The sequence below is a fragment of the Thalassophryne amazonica genome, chromosome 17 (assembly GCF_902500255.1).
Source record: "Thalassophryne amazonica chromosome 17, fThaAma1.1, whole genome shotgun sequence".
Lineage (NCBI taxonomy): Eukaryota > Metazoa > Chordata > Actinopteri > Batrachoidiformes > Batrachoididae > Thalassophryne > Thalassophryne amazonica.
In genome coordinates, this window is record NC_047119.1 from 51,878,945 (window position 1) to 51,899,717 (window position 20,773).

Here is a 20,773-nt window from a genome sequence, read left to right on the forward strand (position 1 = left end):
CTGTGGTGGACTGATGTTGGAATCCGAGGATAGGCACCAACAAGAATGGGCCTCAGAGCCTCTGTAGGACTTGCTTCTACTTCTAAAACAATTCTGTATGTGAACACATCTCCAATCAGTTCTTTATTTTAGTCAATCAGTTAGATCTTCACCACCGCATAAAAAACAAAAACATTTAGTTTTCTATGTTCCCAAAATAAATATATTTTTCACTCAAACAGGTGTCTGTCAGTCTGACTGGTTTTGTTAGTTCTGCTACAAAAAGCTCTCCCTCCACTCCGTCCGGTTTGCTTTTGTCGAGATGATGATATTGTGCCTTCTCGTGAAAAGTTCAGGTTAAGCTTTATGTCCATCGTGGAGAAAAGGCGCCAGCAGAGGCTGGTCTTAGTTCAGTACCCTTCATTCGCCCAGGTCACCTCGTAGTCAGGATACACGCTCTTCAGTTTCTCAGTAGCCACTGCATGGTTCGCTCGTCCAAACCCCTGCAACAGAAAACATCAATATCTCTTTCGAAGTTCCAAAATAACCAATGACATCATCAATAGTCAGAGGGAGGAGCTTCACGACCGAGACTTGAGTCCAGAACTTGCGCTACTGTTATAGCAGCAGTCAGAAACCAACTCTGCAACATCTAATTCCTGGTGCAACCTCAAATCAGGAGTCAGGAAAATATGGAAAATGCAAACAAATAAAAAAATGCAGTGATTCATACATTTGGCTTATTTCATTAATATTTCATCCACTATCCATTCTTGTATTTAAGGCCTGCAACACATTCTCAAAAAACAACAAACAAACAAACTTGGGACACTGAAGCATTTATCACTTTGTAATGTTGCCATTCCTTTAAAGACATTTTGGTGTTGAGGACAGCAAGCAACGAGACATTTTAGGTGTTATTTTACCTTCCTGCAAACAAGTCTCAACGTGTAGGCGACACCAAAAAAATGCACAAATAATCACTAAAAATGATGAAATGTTGAAATTTAAAAAAATCCTGAACAATAAAAGTCGGTAAGTGCGCGGATGAAGGATAAACAACAGCTGTCTGATGCCCAAACCAACTGTAAACACGGTGGAGGTCGAGCTGTTTTCGTATGATTTTTTTCTAGTGTGGAGCTTTTTTTTCAGTCCAGTCTGAAGGTGATTCTGAAGCAGCTGTGGAGGACACAGCCTTATGGTTTTTAGCCTTATTTAGACCACAATAAGGATGACGAAAGCTTGGAGGAAAACCTTCAGTCTGAAAACAGTGATGATATTGGCAGAGTTCAGAACACAGAATGGTGATTATAAAATAAATACAAAAATAATGCAGATGATTTCGGCATGTGGGTGGAGATGATAAACTGCTTTTTTTTGCCAGCTCTTTGGTCGTAATCAACTGATGAATAATAAAAAAAAAGTTACTATCTGTGACATCAGATAAAAAGTGATGAGGAAGTGTGGATTTTTTATTTATGTGTTTTTTCCCCCTGAAAACAAGGTACATATATTTGAAATCTGAAAAATGTCATGAGGGACTGAAAATATCAGCTATTTTTAAAATAAATCTTGTTACCTTCTTGAATACAGTTAGTAGCGTAACATATTATTAATATTAAAACCAATCACACGAGTAAATAATGTAGTGTCTATTTCACTGAGATTATCTTCAATCTGATGAAAACGTATCCACCTTTACAAAACGACATCTGAAAATAATTTAATTCCTTATGTCCTGGCTGAAGTAAAGTCCCTTTGTCACACGGTAATTTGGTGCCAGGTTACAGTGCCGGCTGGAATTCATTAATTGTGGCTGATGGATCGAGTCTTTGCTGTTAACGTACCCTGCTCTTCTTCCGCCATGAGCCACTTTGCACCGCAAGTTGAAAGACTCGCAGTCCCTCATCTGCTCATAATGTCTCAGTCTGCACGTGACGAAATGATCTCATGAGCCACAAAACAATAAAATAAAATGATGTGAAAATGCTCAGTTTTGCCTCTGTGTCAACTGGAGAAGCTGCAGACACAGTGCGTGCTCGTCAATATAAGTGTTCCACCTGCCAATCAAAAGAATTCTGCCAGCGAGAATGAACCCTTCTGACTCATATTACACCGTGCAGTTCTGACTCGAACCACTCAGTGGAAACGGGGCTGTCAGTAGCCTGTAAAAATCCATAAATTAATGTGACTATTAAGATAATGGTTCTTGCGCTGATGCACTTCCTCCTTCTTTTTCAATGTCGGGACTCCCCCAGAAGTTCCTGGTTTTTAGTGGCGCGCAGTTAAATCCGAATATTTATCTCTTCGGTAACTGCGCACCAGGAAAGGATAAATATCTAACTGTTGTTTAATTTTAGTCTTAAACACTCAAAAAACATTACATATCGTGTCACCTACACTATAAAGTGTGCAAAGGTACAGGGTTGTTGTTGCTTCATTTTTCATTTCACAACTCTTCAAACATTCTCTATTGTGGACAGACCAGTCTAGTATCCGTACCTTCTTCTTCTGCAGCCATGTCTTTGTTATGCCATGCAGAATATGGGTTTGCATTGTCTTGTTGAAAAGTACATGGACGTCCCTGGAAAGGATGTTGTCTTGAAGGTATATTGCTCTAATATTTTTCCTACATTAATGCTACCAGCACAGAAGTGTAAATTACATTTGCTAAGGGAATAACACAGTCTCAGGTCATGACAGACCCTGACTTTTGGGCTTGTTGCAGATAAGTCTAGATGGTCCTTTTTGTCTTTGGTCCAGCACACAGTGTCCATTTCTTTAAAAAAAGAAAAAAAAGAAGAAGATCTGGAATAGTGATTCATCTGACCAGAATAAATTTTTCCACTGTGTGATGGTCCAACACAGATGCCACCAAGTGCAGAGAAGTCGATGCCACTTCTGGACAAGGTTAGCATACAGCTTCTTTTTGCACAGTAAAGATTTAAGTGACATTTGTGAATCTAAATCCATATCGTAGTGCTTGGGAAAGGTTTCCCAAAGTAGTCGCTTGCCCATATGGTTATATCAGCTATTGATGAATGGTGATTCTTGATGCAGTGCCTTCTGAGGGATCAGACATCACGGATGTTCAGTTTAGGTACCAAATTTCATTCCATTTCCTTCAACTGTTTAATGACATTCTGCACTGTAGAGGGATAAATATGCAAATCTCTTCCAGTCTTTCTTTGAGGAACACTGTTTTTAAACATTTCAATAATTTTCTCAAGCATTTGTTGACAAACAGGAGATTCTTCACCCATCTTTGCTCTTCAAAGACTCGTCCTTTCATGGACACTGCTTTTGGACAAAATCATGATTCCCCCCATTACTTGCTCTAATTTGCCCTGTTCCAACTTTTTCTTGAATATGTTGCAGGCCTGAAATGCAGGAATGAATGTCTACTAAAAAACTAAATGAAGTTGACCACACAAAAGATGAAATACAGCATCTCCTTTTCAAACCGTCTGTACGAATAACTGTTTTTGTTTTTTTAAATAGGCATTCTTTTCGATATAGTCCCAACTTTTACTGAGTTAGGGCTGTACTTAATAGATGTATTTTTATTAAGTCGCAAAGAATTTTTGCTTTAGGGCATTCATAATATTAAAACCATCATCGTGTTCTTACACTTCAGAGAAAACAGTGACTTTTTTCTTCTTTTACCATTTCTGAACCATTTTCAGTTGGCAAGAGAACTTCTGGTACGTTGGCGCCACCTCCTGGATAAATACTTGCATCATATTCCAAGTTTGGAGACTTACCAAGAACTTGCAGGAAATTTCAACGCCAACATAAAGCCGCAGTACATCAACAAAACAGCAACACAAATAGAAATTTTTAAAAAATGTAAAAAAAATACAGATGATTCATGAATGTGCATCTTTTAATCATATTCTTCTCCAATTATATACTGTGCTATTTGAAAAGCAGCCTTTAACTTAAAAAATTTAATTTGAGAATATACTTAATGTGCATATTAAAACTGTAATTTCTATAAAGTGACAAAAACAAATAATAATGGACCAAATTTGAACAGAAATTTTAAAGCTCCATTTAGCTCACTGATCATACTGCAGTGGGAGGAGCCTGTTACCATGGAGTATCCGTAGACGTGGATCTTCTTGGATTCTGGTTGATGTCGGATCCTTCCTCCACCAATGCACTCACAATCCAGGAGTCCGCCTTTTTCCAGCTCCTCTGAGACCTTGTCAAATATATCAGCTGGAACACAGAAACGCCACATATATTACAGTGACGGTAAACTCATTCATCAATGATATTTATTCTGAAGAAGTGTGTTCATTCATTCCTCTAAGTGGTTCTGGCAATGGAAAGAGGTTCTAAACCTGTCTGAGCTCCAGAGAGACAAACATCATTTTAACTTAAATGGTTTAGCGTGAGGTTCTGAATAAGGATCTGGGTTCGGGTATAATTTTTGCAAAATACATAACACTTCTGCTGTCACTGAGTTTGTAGCTGCACATGTGTACCCGCAGAAAATCAATTTCCGCTGCTTCTACTGTGCCTGACATTGGATGCATCTTAGTATTGTCATTTGAGAATAAATTAATCTTTTTATGATCTTTCGTTGGGCAGCACGGTGGATCAGTGGTTAGCACTGTTGCCTCTCAGCTACAAAGTCATGGGATCGATTCCCACCTCTGGCCTTTCTGTGTGGAGTTGGTGTGTTCTCCCCTTGTTTGCATGGGTTCTGTCCAGGTGCTCCAGCTTCCTCCCACAGCCAAAGACACGCAGGTTAGGTGGATTGGAAACTTTAATTGTCCGTAGATGTGCCTGTGGGTGTTAATGTGTTTGTTTGTCTTTATGTGGCCCTGTCACAGACTGCCGTCCTGTCCAGGGTGCACCCCACCTCATGCCCTGTGGTTGCTAGGATTGGCTCCAGCCCCACCCGTGACTCTAAATTGGAGTAAGCGGGTATAAAAAATGGTATACTTCTATGAACCTTCCGTTTGAAATAAACAGACTGAATTAAGGGTAATTTAAAAATAAATTCCTGACAATTTTGGCCACTTTTTTGGCAATAACTTTTAAAAAGCATCTAGATAAAATATTGTTATTTACTATAATCTTGGACCTCATTATTGGAGTTTATTTGAAACAAGCTGGCTTCTCATTATGCAAGGGAATGCTGAAATATGAAGGGAAAAATAAAAATGCCCATAAAAACATAAATTATGGTGAAATGTCACTTGACTGATAAAATGGACAAATTCAGTCCATCATCAGCAAGACCTACAATTTTTTTGCTTTTTTAAATAAGATGTACTTCAGTAAAAAAAACAAACTAAATTTAATATTTTTAATTAAAAACTAGTCATTATTACAAAAGAAAACTGGGCATATAAAAAATGTTTGCAATATTCCAGCGTAGCTTCAAAGTGACCGCTGTCTGCCCAGATCCTTTTACAATCTCAGCGACAACTCCGGTATTCGCCCTATTGAGGTTTAAAATCCCGCAAAATCCTGCAAAATTTCAGAGAGTTGGCCGCTTAACATTGAGAAATGCATTGAGTTGGTCTGTTCAGGCTGCAATTTAACCGCTGTACATGGACAACAGCATCAACATCGCAACATAAAACTCTTTGTATATAGTGCCTAAAACTCTTGTGAATATATTATTTGGGTTTATAGATGTTGTTATTGTGTTTGTTTTATGTAAACATGTGAGAAGCTCTGGTTGTTTGTCCGGGGGTTTTTTTCCAATGGGAATTGCCGTGAGCACTTCCTGTTCATGTCATTTTGGGGGAAAGTTAAGTTTGCTCTTTAACTTCTTGCTTATTGTAGGGATGAGACAAAAAAAAAATAAAAAAAATGAAAGTCCATAAATTGTTCTTTTTACATGTGCAATTGATAGAGCATGAAAAAACAAAGAAATTGACACCAAGATTGTCAAGATTGGTTAAGAAATCAGGACGTTATGGTAATTTTAGTCTAAAAAAATCTGTATTTTTTTTTCCTATTGATCTGTTACGCACGGTCATTTTCGCGTTCTCAAAAACCACATTCTCAATATCGGATTGTCATGAAACTTCATCATTATGTTGACAAAATATTATATTTTAGGTCTACTTACTTTTGAATGAGTGCTGTAAAGGCGATCATGGTTTTTACCCTTGGTAAAGTTGAGCAAAATTTTCAGCACGAACGAAGTACATGAAAGAAGCGGCAGAATTGAACCGGACAAAAACGAGGTCAAAGAGGAACTTCCTGCCCATGTCATTACAAGGAATTCCATGGGAAATACCCCAGCGAGACAATGAAAAAAGCGATCTTTGTGGGGAATCCTCTGCACACTGCGCACAACGATAAACACAAATCGGATGGAATGCGCATGCAGGCCTTGATCGGGACATTGTCTCGCCCCTACTTATTGTCCTTGACAACACTATTTTTGCTCTTTGTTCCAGAGTAATATAGCATCACCTTCCTAAAATAATGGCCTAAGTCATATTTTCCAGAACATGACTTAGGCCATTATTTTAGGAAGGTGATGCTATATTACTCTGGAACAAACAGGATGATGATATGTAAGATGTCTGAAATTCAGTTTGCGTTTTTGAAGATCCATGCAGGTAAAATGTAGCAGACGCGGAATATTTGTCTTAGCAAGTTTTCAGGGTCTCATGCATGTACTCTCTTATTAACGTGATGAAAGGCATAAAATATTACATTTTGGTAGTATAATATTTATTGGCAATTGTCATGTCGTTTCTCTATGTTGTTTAGACAACAGCGACTCTCTGGCACGCAAGGGATTCTGGGACATCTCAACAGGGCGAACGATACAGGTTGGAACAATTACAGTCATTTTAGGTGTTCTGAAAAGTTACTCTGAGTTTATTTAGAGCTGCATGTTGCTACTAATGCGTTGCCTTTTCCAGAATAAAAGGTGTTTCTCTAAAGTGAAGCACTAATTTTATTGGGGGGTCAGTGCCACCGGGACCACCAGCATTCTGAACACGGCCCTGGCTGGAGCGCAGCCTTCCTCGGCGCCGGTGCTGCGGTTCGGTGCGACATACCGTGGTACTCGGCCCAGCCGTAGCCTCGGACGATGTCCACCTCAGAGTCGTCGCCCTCCTCTCGGCTGTGGATCCGGATCAACACGTACTTAAAGACGCCGGACGTGTCGATGTGAGCCGGCGGGATGTTCGCCATGAGCACCGCAGCCCTCGTCTTCGTGCACATCTCCGAAGTACGGCAACAAACAAACAAGTAAACAAAACTCACTAAACGTGCGTATTTTACCAGCACAGACCGGCGCACAGTTCTACGTCTATGAACCAGCATACACGCGGAGTCTACACCATCAACACTGACAACAACCATCAAATGCTTCCGGTGTGACGCTTTCACAGTAAAAGCTCCGCTCGCTCGCATAAATCATTTAGAAAATTTCAAGTTGAATGTTTGGAAATTAAAAAAAGAGGCAAATTTCGTTTTACCATATCCACCCATGATTCTGTTTGTTAATACAATATTGCCGTATATATTTATGAAATTGTTTTTTTGGGGGGTTTTTTTGTTTGTTTTTGTCACGTTGACAGTCCTTTTCTTGGAATTTTTCGAATGGATTTTTCTTAAAATATTTTAATTCCTTAAAGCCCTTTATTTTTTGTCTCGTTAAGTGAGAGAAATGCAGTGTTTTTACCATTATGTTTTCAATTTTTATTTTTCCCCCCTCACAAACTGGCACGAAAATTCACTCATTTTAATTAAAAAGCATAAATGCAAGTCCTAAAATATTATGTGCAAATTATGCGCTTTTTTAGTAGTTTAAAATAAGCTAATGTGTCATCACATACCTTTTTTTATTTGATGCCGGACATTTTGACGATTTATTTATTGTGAAGGCTGAGGAAGTCATCCAGCATGAAAGTAGTACACTTCCGCACAGCAATGAATTGTGGTAGTAGTAGTTTACAATGAACTAAAGACGAATAAAACGTGATTTTTACATTATATATATATGTATAAACACACACACAGATCAAATCGTTCCGCCATATGATTTAAACCGTATAAAATATTTTAGAGAAAAAAAAAGTTATTCAGAAGTGTTCATATTTTACATTATAATGTCATCTATGATTTGGTAATAAACTAATTATAAAGTTATATCAAATTTGTGGAAAAACTTTAAGCTGATGTTACCAGTTATTCTTTATTAAAATCTGCAGCGCCTCCTTTGTCTTTATAATGTTATTGCAATGTAGCATTTTTGTGTTTCAGTTAATAAGAAATATATCCACAATTTATCCCGTTTTGTTTTGTTGTCTGAAATGAGTACAAATCAAAAGTTGCAGCACAGATCTGTGCACACACACACTGTGGAAACACATTTGACCATGAAATGAATGAATTCTTCTAATAAAAACACAATTACGAACTGAAATATTATTCATTCAAAATCTGTCATCTTCTGTCATCTGTTCATCTTACACAACTTTGATCATCATTGTCACAAAAGCTTTTTTGTTTTTTGTTTTAAATTTGGGTCTGCATATATCAGAATATGTCTTCAGTTTGCAAACACCTGTTGCATGAATCTAAGATGTGTCATTTTCAGTGATTGTGAAAGAAAAGTGTCAAAACAATTCGAATTCACACACACACACAAAAAAAAATCACATTCAAGTTCTGCATATTCGAAATTCAGTATTCAAGTTTATCAAAGCAGAGTGATTAAAGACAGTGAGAAAATAATTTAATAAAAAAAATCTGATTGATAAAACTAAAAGTTCTATCAGGCTCCCAACACAGGCAGTCAAATTATTTGTTCCCATGATGCTTCAATGTTGTCAAGTGAATTATTACCCTTAAATTCATGAGAATAAAAACATAAAAAGTTATTTTCTATCATCTTCAATTGGCAGCCTGGATGTTTACTGACATAGTTTGTTTGTTGTTTTTTTATCCATTTTTTTCTCTGAAATATGAACAACCTTAATATTATGTTTTCAATATACACAACTTGAATTTTGAAGTCTGAATGTGCAACTTTAAATTTAAAGCTGAGTGAAATTCTGTTTTTTCCTGAAGCTATTTTTCTATTACAATAAACCAATCTGGAAGAAAAAAATATCTATATTCAAGGCTAATAAACAGTGATCCCCCCCCCCCCCCCCCCCTTTCTTTTACAGGTTAAACAAAGTAGCATTCTGCACACACACAGAACTTCACAGATCAGAAAAAATTACAATGAATTAAAGAAAAAAAGGTCTGGACTCAAGAAGAAGAAGGAGGAAAAAAAAATTCACATTCAGTTTCAACTGCTGTAATATTTAACATCAGACTGTTATAAGGTTCCGTTTGCACTTTTTAGCAAGACTTTTTAGTCTGATGTTAAATGTTTGCTACCAATTACACTTCTTCATTAAGCAGCACAGTCTACGAGTGTTTAATCACCAGTGACTAGTTAAGGCTGTTCTGTGATCAGAAACTGATACAAGCATGTGATACTGGTTTACTTTTTCCATCATTTTTTTTGTTAAACCAGTAGCAGGGGCCTCCTAATGTAAGCTTTGTAAATGAAAGAACCTGAAAGCGCAAGTTCAACCACCTGCTCCTAATTTTCATCATGTGATTATTCCTTGGAACAATTCCAGACATGTCCAGGAGGTGGCAGAGAAACTGCATGTAAGTTTGACCACACCTGCTCCTAATGTATTTCATGCATGTGGTGGCAGACAAGCTGCATGTAACTTCAGCCACACCTGCTCCTAATTTCCATCATGCATGTGATAAGATTATTTCTTGGAACAATTCTAGACATGGCCAGCAAATAGAAGACAAGATGCATGCAAATTGGACCACACCTGCTCCTAATTTCCATCATCAACGTTATTCCTTGCAACAATTCCAGAAATGTCCAGTAAGTGTGGCAGTCAGGTCTACGGCATAGACTTGGTGCATCAAACATCAGTTTATCCTCATAATTTGCCCTTTTAATTTGGTGAGTTAGAAGATGAGAGCATTTATTGTTTTTTGATTGATTCTTTATACTGATGTGAAAATCAGCACTTAAGAGCTCAGAACTGTTTCATCTCACATTTGTGGGGAAAAAAAACAAAATAAAAACAAAAACACATCACTGTCTTCAAACTTCCTGAGGAAGTTTGAAGACGCCAGAGGAGCTAAATTGTGCTTTCGGTGCCTCCATTCTTCCTGCCACGAGCTTGGAGGACAATGAAGACGACCACTGTGGTGAGGAGGAAGGCAAAGAGGAAGAGGAGCGTTCCCCAGGCCGCGGGTGTCAGAGCCTTCCTCAGCCCCACGCTCTCCGCCGGCAGCAGACTGCTCAGCGTCAACATGTAGCCCAGAGCCCAGCCCACTGAGGTGTCCCCCGCCTGCAGGACGAGCACCGAGACATTACCCCCCGTCAGGTTTCACCCGTTAAAATGATCAGATCAGTAGTGAGAGAGACTGATGAGGGTCTCACCTTTTTCTGGAATGAAATGCGAGGGAAGGTCATCTCGTCGAAGCCATAGCCTCTGAGCAGGAGGACCTGAATGAAGACAGATGAGGCGCAGTAATCCTGCAAATGAGACTTCTGGTCTGGAGCAAGACGCAGCATCTGCAACGGGTTTCAAAAGAATGTGGTTAAATGATGGTGCTGTGACTCAGGCTAACAGATTCAAACCCTAATTATTTCAGAAACGAATCAATGCATCACAAACTCACATTATGCCTGCAGAAAACTGTGACTTAAAGCTACAGTGTGCAGGATTTTGGGGGTGTTTATGAGCAGAAATGGAATGTAGCATTCATAATCATCTGATCGTTAATGGATAAATACCTGCAACAAGGTGTGTGTTTTAGTAACTTTAGATGGGGTGCTTCATATCTACACAGCAGTGGGCGCCCCCTGCTCGAGGCCGCCATGTTACAGTTCCATATTGATACAGTCGCCCAAAAGGGACATACATACTACAGCTATCTCATTTTGCAGCACAGCCATTGGAGGATCATGCAGGTTGCTTTTCACAAGAGATGGCAAGTCGTGGAGCCGATAATCAAATATTTAAAGAGGAATCCTTCAAATGGTGATGCAAGCATCAAATTCGGCACACACACTCTTGAGCAAACAGGCTGGCCACTTGAATTTTCAACAGGCAGTCAGGTAGGAGTCAATTGAAGAATTATACAGGGGTCAAAATTATAAAATGCTCCAGTCATATTGAAAACTATACCACATTATTTATCTGATCATAAATATTCCAAAAAGGTATAGTTTGGACTATCTATGACTGAATGTAGTTATGGAGTAAAAGCAGCAAGAATGGTGACAAAGGTCAGTTTCAGTTTGTACAGGGGTCAAAAGTTAAAGTTGCTCCAATTCTGGTTAAAAAAAGTGGTGCAAGTTATTGGTTGAGCTAATAGGGTTGTAAAAAGGAACAGTTTGCACCATATGTTGTGCTTAGTTAGCATGTTACGGTGTAACATGTCGCATGTCATAGAATCCAATGGACATCGACATTGTTTGACCGTTACTTTGCAGACCAAGCTCTCAACACTGTCAAAACTATTACATTTATTAATCCTATTAGATTAACCAATCATTTACATCACTTTTTACCAAAATTGGAGCAACTTTAACTTTTGACCCTTGCGCAGACTGAAATTGACCTTTGACCTTTGTTTTCAAAGTTTAAAAAACAAAACAAACAAACAAAAAACATTACAAGACAGGTCTGCAGTGTTTGCACAGGCACAGTGCGAGAGGTTGGATGCTTGTAGCGCTTCAGCAGCGGGATACCATCACGACGGCCGACCAGAATATCAAGCAGGTTTGATTTTCATCTGACCATACGATCGCCGATCAGGAGGTGGTCGTGAGATGCTAAATGCAGCTTGTTACTCCATGTATACTAAATGATGCAGGATGTGCGATTAACCTGAAACTCGGTACGATCCAAAAAATTCTCACACAAATGAAAAATCAGCTGAAAAAGGGCCAAAACTCACACTGGCACCAGTAGATCATGGCAGTGTTCTATTTATTTTGACACCGGTTATATCAGACAGTTATCTAATTACAAAAACTTTAAAATTTACAAAAACTCTCCCATCGAGAGTTTTTGTAAATTAAGTTTGAAAAAAAGCTTCTGTTTACGTTTTGCTTCTGGAAACACGAGTCCGACGTGTGGTTTTGGAACGTACAATGTGTGTGAGAACATAAATCGTGCACTCTGAACTTTTACACCATGCGATTCTGTGGTACAGTTTGAGCTGGAACCGAGTACAGTGATTGAAAATATCATACAGTGTCTGCACAGCTTCAGGACGAATACTGCCATGAACACTACTGGCCAGTAGATGGCAGCAGAGACCTTGAAAACTTGCTAAAACAAAATTTCAGATAATCCGTGTCTGCTACATTAAAGATGCATGGAATTTAAAAATGCAAACACAATAACAACGTCTATAAACCCAGAGAATATATTCACTAGAGTTTTAGGCACTAGAGTTTAATGCTGTTGTCCGTGGAGCCTGATCAGAGTGTCTGAAATGCATTTGTCATGTTGTGAACGTACTGAGATTACCCTATCCTACCCATAATGCACCTGGACACAGCATGTCCACACTAAAACCTTAAAAATTAGCGCATTACTTTAAAACTAAAACATATCTCTGATATTTTCATGTTATAAAACTTCAGACGTGATGTTAATTTAAATAACTTGTCCGAAAATAGTTTGGTTAAAATCTGAACCATAAGTTAAAAATGTATGCCTCTGGATGACTTGGGTGATGTTGTGAGTGTATCAGTATGGGGTTAAAAGAAATTTTTTTTTTTGTGACCAGTTCGCCTTTGCCTACAGAGGATAGAGCGGTTGCTTCTAGAAGTTGCTCTCCTCTGTTTGCAGAGGGTAGAACATCTGCTACTAAATGTTTAACAGGTAGGTGCTCAACTGATTTTAAATTTTGTAAGTGTTTGTAGCCGTTCAGCTTTGTTTACCATGTTAACGGTCTAAAAATTATCAGCCAAAAATTTATCGGAAGATAATTAGTCTGATAATGGTTTTTTAAAGTTATCTGAAAAGATAATCCGATAATGAAAACATTATCTTCGATAATTATTGGTTATCAGATTATTGGAACTGTGCCCACCACTGCCGCTGACAGCATAACACAATCTGCAATCTCACCACTAGGTGACACTAAATCCTGCATAATGTAGCTTTAAAAAGCATATTAAAGAATTTTTTTTTCCAAAGCAAAAGTTAAATTAATCATTAGCCAATGAGAACATGTACAATTGAGAAGGTGTCTGATGTCATATCACCAGTTTATATGTCAACGAATGTGTATGTGAGCATGCACATGACATCTTAAATGACTAAAAAAAAAAAAAAAAAAAATAGAATTACTTCATTAAAAGTCATGCTGCAGACTTTGCTGGTTGCATCCTGCAGCTGCTGAGGTGTGTTCACGGTGATACCGGTGATACGCTGCAGGAAGGAGTGAATGTAGAAGAAGGCAGAAAATGCCTGCAAACACACACACACACACACACACACACACACACACCAAAATTCAGACTTTTGACAACTAAGATCATGGAGTAGAATTTAGCAACAAATATGTACATGCAGCTGCCCCCACTCCACCACCACCCAATCAACACTTTTTTGTATGTGTGTGTTATTAAAATGAAAATGTGCAAATCTTATATCATGTACATGTCAGCATTTTGGGTTTATCTGAAGGAGGTGGAGCTAATCTGAACTACTGCAAATACAGTTGACAGCATATCATATTTATTTACATTTGTCTGCAGTCATGCACAGACTTTCGCATGAACTTAATAGAATAAATTCAATGTTTTCAGGGCAACTGTTAAAACATAGTAATTCAGTAAAGAAGATCAACTGTTAGATTTGAGGAATGGTGTTGGAATTACAGCTGTTGTGTAAGTGGTTACCACTGAAAAATAAAGTATAATATACACAAAATCAAAATTATGAGATAAAAAAAATCCAATAAAATTTGAACTTTCTATATCATAATTATGAGATAAGGTAAAAAAAAGAAGTATTGCATAATTATGAAATAACAGACCACCATTCTATTACGATCACCCACGAGCCAAAAAAGTGCAAAAACAGGATGAAATGTCTTAATTCATCTTGCCTCCTAACAGGGTGCCTTATAAAGTGCAGACCTGGCAACTGGCTGGGTTATATAGTGCAGACCTGGCAACCTGCCTGAAAACAAAAGAAAGGAGCTTGAGCTGTTCAACTTTGAACAAAAACCACAACAAATGCTGATTTGGCTTCAAATTTTTACCCCAGTGGAGCACGATCAAACAAGTTTCAAGCCGTAGTCACGACAAATACCCCATTTAAAGAAGTTCGAACATGACTGAAGCTGTTAAAACTACAAACACCAGGAAGTTACCATGTACTATTAAGGATTTTGATAATCTGGATGAAATTTTTGAACAGTTCAAAAATTGGAACCCAATTTCAAATCTGGTGCAGATGAGAGCCATAACTAGTACGTATATCAAGATTGACATAGATTGATCAAGAACTTACTGTGATTGCTTCAAAACGTGCCCCGATTTGCTACTCGGGACTAAACGGGAAGGAACGCCATTCCTGTGGAATAGCCCCATAAAGTTTATTTGGGAAATTCTATGGTAATGGAATTACAGCAGCAGCAAAATCTGGACATATGGCATCTAACCATGACAGATTAGCTTAGATTGTAGTTCCGTTACCACAGAATTGCCCATTTGCTTTCATAATCACGAGGAAAAGACTATTAGATGATGAGTAAAAAGTTCATATTGTTCATTTGCTACTATAAGCCACACTTTCATGGCCCAAGGTTCCTGAAATGGAGCAATATCACCACCTGGTGGACATTTCCATTAATGCAGGAGCAATAGAATGTCAAGAACTCTAGTATCTACTAATATAAGCAGCAGGTTGGTCATCGTTGGAGGTTTCCCACAGCAGCCAATACTCAAGCGGAGCAGTATCTCCACCTGGTGAACATTTACCATTAATGTAGATACAATAGAGTTTCACCAAGAGCTCTGGTATTCACAAAAGTTAAAGGTGCTGTCACTATGACATCATTACGCTGAAAAATCAAGCCAGCAGAAAGACAGAAAACAATGGGTGTGGTTAAATCAACCACGCAATTGTGCAACACTTGAAAATAGCGCACACACACAAACATTAAAAGGCCAGGAAGCCTCAAAAAAGTGACACCAGCTGGCTAAACCAAGAACACCCTCCAGAATCTGAGTATAATGTGCATCAAAGAAAATACCGGAGGTAAGAGACATCACTTACTTCAAGATTAATCTAAAAATAAAAAAAAACTTTAATTTATATAAATATACTTAATTTCTCTGCTAATGGTTTAATGTTTAACTTTATCACATTCTCATGAGATGTTGATAACTTTGAGCACACAGGAGGATGATTAATCACATTTATTAGAGGATTATTCTGTGCACTGGAACCTCTCCAGGTTTATTTTACCATGAATTTGCCAGTGATGTTGGGCTGGAACACTTTGTCAAAGGAGCACTGTGAGAAGGAGCAGCCATGGAAGGAGAAGACCTCAGACACGTTCCCCACACAGTGTCCGTAATGTCCACTGCCTCGTACCGTCACAGAGGCTCGGGAGCCGTTAGCGCTGGCTGCGTGCTCCACGGTGCACGGAGAGTTAAAAACATCGTTCACGTCCACGGTTCTGCTGTGACCTGCAGGATAGCATGGGTGGGTCACTGTGGACGAGACACCCTGGGACTAACACACACACACACACACACAGAGAAAAGTTTTTAGACACCCACAATTTTTTAAAGTTATTACTACAATATTATTGTCCTTTATTTTCATCAGTAGGTTAACAGACAATTTTCAAATACCCAAAAATTAAAATCTTATTTCTTTCATTTAAAGATTATTTAACAATATACAAATCACATTTTCAAATTTAGGGTGGGAAAAAAAAAATCCCAAATTGATTATTGATTTCTATATAGGTGTACCGTCACGTCTACAACATGAAGAAAGCTGCAAATCAACACAAAATAAAATAATAATAATGTGATTATGCACAACTGGATTTTGTTATAAAATGTTGGAACCTGGAAGAAATTAGATTTTCCAAATTGAAAATTCATCACATTTATTCCCTCCCACATACTTAATGTAGCTGCACAATACTGTACACATAAATGCAGTACTGTGTGATCATGTTTGTCAGTGAAAAATGTGTTAATAAGGCAAAGCAGCCATAAAAATCATGAAAAACTTGCAAATGTCAACTTGCAATAAAGAGTATCAACATTAAATTATAAATATTTATGATTTACTGTTGAAATGTAATTATTTTTGGTGAAAAAAGAACATTACCTTGATTAATTCATTTTACATTAACTCTTGCTTGACATCTCTGTGGAATTTGGGTTGTTTTTTTGTTGTTATCTGAAAAGTCATATTCTTTCATTTTATTTAGTTTATATAGTGCCAAATCCCAACAAAGCTGTCTCAAGGCGCTTCACGCAAGTAAGGTCTAACCTTACCAACCCCTAGAGCGAGCACACAGGTGACAGTGGTAAGGAAAAACTCCCTCTGATGATTTGAGGAAGTAACCTGAAGCAGACTAGACTCGATTTCTGCCAAAAAGTTTTACAATACAGAACACAACACAACAATTGATGCAGACGTCCAGTCCACAGTCAGGGGGGAGGGGCTGGGGTCATCGTGCCACTCATTGGATCTGTTCCTACAGCAGAGTCCGTTCCGTGTCCACCACAGAAATCATCCAATCCAACAGAATCAGTCGGGCAGAAAAACTAGACTTAAAGGTATAATTCATCAGCATTAAGCAACAGGAAAGCAGAATCAATACTAAGGTGATTGTCGGCCACCAGCCCTAAGCTTGACTAACAGACCCAAAATTTAGATAAAGTTGAAGCCGCGCCCACTCTGTTTGCTAATAAAATTCATTTAAAAGGGTAGGAAGCATAGTACCACACTATGCCAGTATGCTAGTCATACAAAAGGGAGAACAGATACGTCTTAAGTCTGGACTTGAAAGTCTCTAGAGAATCTAACTGTTTGATGCAGGGAGATCATTCCACAAAACAGTGTACTACTTTCTTTAATCAAGTAGACCAGTTCATCTGCAACATTTGATTTTGATCTGGTGGAAATTAGTGTTTAGAAATGTACATTTGTGTTTTTGCAGGAATATTAGTGTAGAACTAGAGCACCGCTCTCATAAAGCACAAACCTCCTCCAACACTAGCTGACAATTCCACAAAATCTTACCATGGAAAAAAGTTTCAAGGTCAAAGTCCTGTTAGAAGTGGCCTTTCATGAGCTAAATTAGATGTGATCAAATGTCAGGAGTATGTAATTTGTTCATGCACTTGAATCAAAGGTTTTATTATGATGTTGTCAGGGTTTTTTCAGTTTCTGAATTCTTTTTCAGATAATTTTCACAGAACATTGGTTATCTTTGCTATGCACAAATTGGGCCTCATGTATCAAAGTTGCGCACTTGTGGCGTAAATTTACGGTGTAAATTTGAAGTACACCAAAGTTGCCGTGACATGTATCAAGCAGTGCGCACCTGCCCATTTCCGGCGTACGCCTGACGTGACCTTGATAAATGCGGCGGGTGAAAACAATTGTAATTATAATAAACAAGCCCATAAATACTCAGACTCCGCTTCAGACACACCCTCATTTTACGACACGGAAGCCAGGAAGACGGCAACGAAAAAGAACTTCACCAATCATGACGCGTGCCAATAGAGCGTCAAAAGCGGCCGTCGTATTAATTGTTTTGTAGTAAAATCAAAAAAGTGTTACAAAGAAATCCGCGAAACGGCAATGCCGTGAAAGGTGAACGGCATTATAGCGAGGGACCACTGTATTCTCTTTTCACATGTCAATAATTCTTGACATGTGGATATTTGCTCGCTCGATTAATAAGACATGCCTAATTTTTCAGATTTCTTTATTTTTAAAATGTATTTCTTTATTTATTTTATTGTAACAAACGAATGGAGAAGACAAAACCTGATTGCAGCACGGGCGAAGGGAATGACAACACTACAGTTGTAATTATCAATTTCATTGTCTAAAACGATCACACCACATAAAGTTAAGATCAGCGCTGCTCTGGCTCCAGGCTCGAAGTCTGGAGAAAAAGGCGAGCAGCGCTTTCTTTGCAGTCAGCGCTGTGGCCACGGCTCGTGCTCGAGACCAACAATCCCGCAAAAGCGGGATTTGTATTAATTATTATGTAGTATAATCAAGAAAGTGTTATTTATCTAACATATGCATTGATTTGTATAATGGCACTGTTTATCATGTTGATCATTTTCATTTTTATGTGGATTCCAGTGCTGGTTCATTTTGGTGTATAATTTACACCACCTCTCGACCTGGTGTATATTTTCAGCGCAGCGTACGCCAATGACCACATTGATCAATGCCAAGTAGTGCAGCCATTTTGGCGTACACCCCATATATGCTCAAATATCACCGTACGCAATGTTGATACATGAGGCCCATTGTCTTTGCTTTTTGGCACATGGTTTCCCACTGATAACTGGAAGATAGACAAAGACATAAAATTAGAACAATTTTGGTGGTGTAAGTAAATCCATAAGAGAAAAATGAGAGTGATTGAGGCACTCTGGATTGAGATATAATGCAAAATTTACAACAAATCCTTTTCAATATTAAATTCAAATGTCCACAAAATCCTCATTCCGGATCAGATTTGAATAAATCTTTGTCAGGTGACAGTGAGTGCCACTCTGCACGTTTCTTTAAGATATAATGCAAAATATACATTAAACATGGTTTAAATTTAAATGGCCACAAAATCTGTCATCTGGATCAGATCCGGATTAAAGCTTGTCAGTCGATAAAGGATGCCATCCAACATAACACTAAAAAACACAAATATGAAAGATATTCATATCTTTTTTGACGGAGTTATGCATTTTTGAAAATTTGTTCATTTTTAATGATGGGATTTTTCCAATTTTCCAAGATTTTTCCTGACTTTGACCTATTACCTTGAAATTTGAGTCAGTTCTTGCCTATCAGGATATGAATCTTCAGTAAAAATTTCATTAAGTATATATGAAAAATTATGGGCTCCAGGCTGTTCAAAAACAAACAAGCAGACAGACAAACAAATAAACAACAGGGGTGATAACATAACATCCTCCTCGTCGTTGGTGGAGGTAAAAATACATACACGTTTGTGCAATCATAACGACTGCATACAACAACATATACAGTGTATAAGTGATACGTATATGTATATACATATATATATACACATGTAAATACATATATACACACACACACATAAGTAAATTTAATATGGCATATCTGTAAGAAAGTGGCAATAATCCTGAGAATAGTCATAAATTTCACATCTGTATACGAAGCACAGAAATTGTACAGTTTATGAACATGAGGCAACAGGACCTGTGGGTTGTGGCAGATGGGTTGATCAAGTACAGCATCATAAGGATGGAATCTTCTTTTTTAAGATGGACTTTCCTGATAAACATGTCATTTCCTACGGGAAATGTGTCCTCTGACCAAGTGGCCTTGACATTTACCCAAAATTAATGACTTTTGGCTGACCTTGCCAGAGCAATTCCAGAATCTACGTGCACATGTCAAGGTGGCTCCAAATTGGGTTGGAAATTCAAATTCCTTGATCCCCAATGACCTCACAGGAAGAAAACTATCCCTCTGAGGGCAATTCATAAGATTTTCCTTGTTTGTACTTACTTGCCGCTTTATTCCTTTTTGGTGTTGCATAACACAATGTCATCAGCAAAAGGCATGATCCAGTAAGACTGCTCTTTTACCCCAAGTTACACCAAAAATGACTATTGTGAAATACTTGTGCAGAAGATGCAAAGTCTTTGCTTGGAGCAGCAGAATGGTGAGTAGGGCTTTTGTTTTTTGTTTTAAATGGGAGGGTGTTCGATTTTAATAAGTAACAAGGCCCAAGCTGTCTGCAACCACCAATGCAATCTGCAGTTCTGACCCCGAAGTAACGAACACCACGCATTTTGTTTTTATATACTAGTAAAAACCTGCTATGCTACCTTGAGTATGTGTGCCAGCAGTCTCTTCAGGACCTGGTCCCGCCCATAGCACAGGAAACTGTGAGTGTACAGCGAGTACTCGTGGCCATACAGCTGCAGCTTCATCATGTCGCCTTTGTCCTCTATGTCCTCCGAAGTTTCAAACGTAATCTGGGTGGATGCGCCGCCAAAATCAAGAGCCCCCACCGTCGGCCTGCAAGGACTGAACCACTGACCCACAAAACCGTACTGCAAAGAAATAATCAGAAGAAACACAGAACGTGAAACTACTCATCATCTAAAGAAGACAGCTTTTTCAATAAAGTAACCCCTGGAGAAAATAGGTAGGCCAAAAGAATTCAAACAAAAGTATTTATACATGACGTTTAGATTTTACAATGAAATCGTGTTGGCAGATTAGCGAAACCTGGTGACTAAATCTGGCAACTCACTACATGGTGATAAGATGCATTTGTGCCTTATGAACATAACACAATAGCATATCAAACACCATATAGAAATGTTATGTCAGAAGATGCACAGAATATAAGACACACATTACAGCGCAGCTTCACTTAGCTGATGCAGAGCAGAGGAAAACAAAACCCAAAAAAAGGGGGGGGGGGGGGGGTTGATGGTTGGCCCTGGGCCCTCCGACAGACCAAA

At 38.4% G+C, this 20,773-nt stretch overlaps 2 protein-coding genes across 2 annotated transcripts in view; both read right to left on the reverse strand.

Annotated features, from left to right (window-relative positions):
- Positions 1 to 378: 378 nt before the first annotated feature.
- Positions 379 to 7,273, reverse strand: phpt1 (phosphohistidine phosphatase 1). The gene is made up of 3 exons (XM_034192381.1): positions 7,023 to 7,273; positions 4,076 to 4,203; positions 379 to 482 (listed from the first exon to the last, which is right to left on the reverse strand). Exons 1-3 carry the CDS (start codon positions 7,186 to 7,188, stop codon positions 390 to 392), a joined length of 387 nt encoding a protein of 128 aa, XP_034048272.1. The 5' UTR covers positions 7,189 to 7,273; the 3' UTR covers positions 379 to 389.
- A 2,456-nt stretch (positions 7,274 to 9,729) lies between these two features.
- The window catches only part of LOC117529099 (ectonucleoside triphosphate diphosphohydrolase 2), a 14,637-nt gene continuing 3,593 nt past the window's right edge, over positions 9,730 to 20,773 (reverse strand). The window contains exons 3-7 of the mRNA XM_034191800.1: positions 20,129 to 20,394; positions 15,504 to 15,773; positions 13,374 to 13,493; positions 10,442 to 10,576; positions 9,730 to 10,349 (exon numbers count right to left, since the gene is read on the reverse strand). Coding sequence (XP_034047691.1) covers positions 10,137 to 10,349; positions 10,442 to 10,576; positions 13,374 to 13,493; positions 15,504 to 15,773; positions 20,129 to 20,394 — 1,004 coding nt within the window. The 3' untranslated portion in view covers positions 9,730 to 10,136. The remainder of the gene's footprint in view (positions 10,350 to 10,441; positions 10,577 to 13,373; positions 13,494 to 15,503; positions 15,774 to 20,128; positions 20,395 to 20,773) is intronic.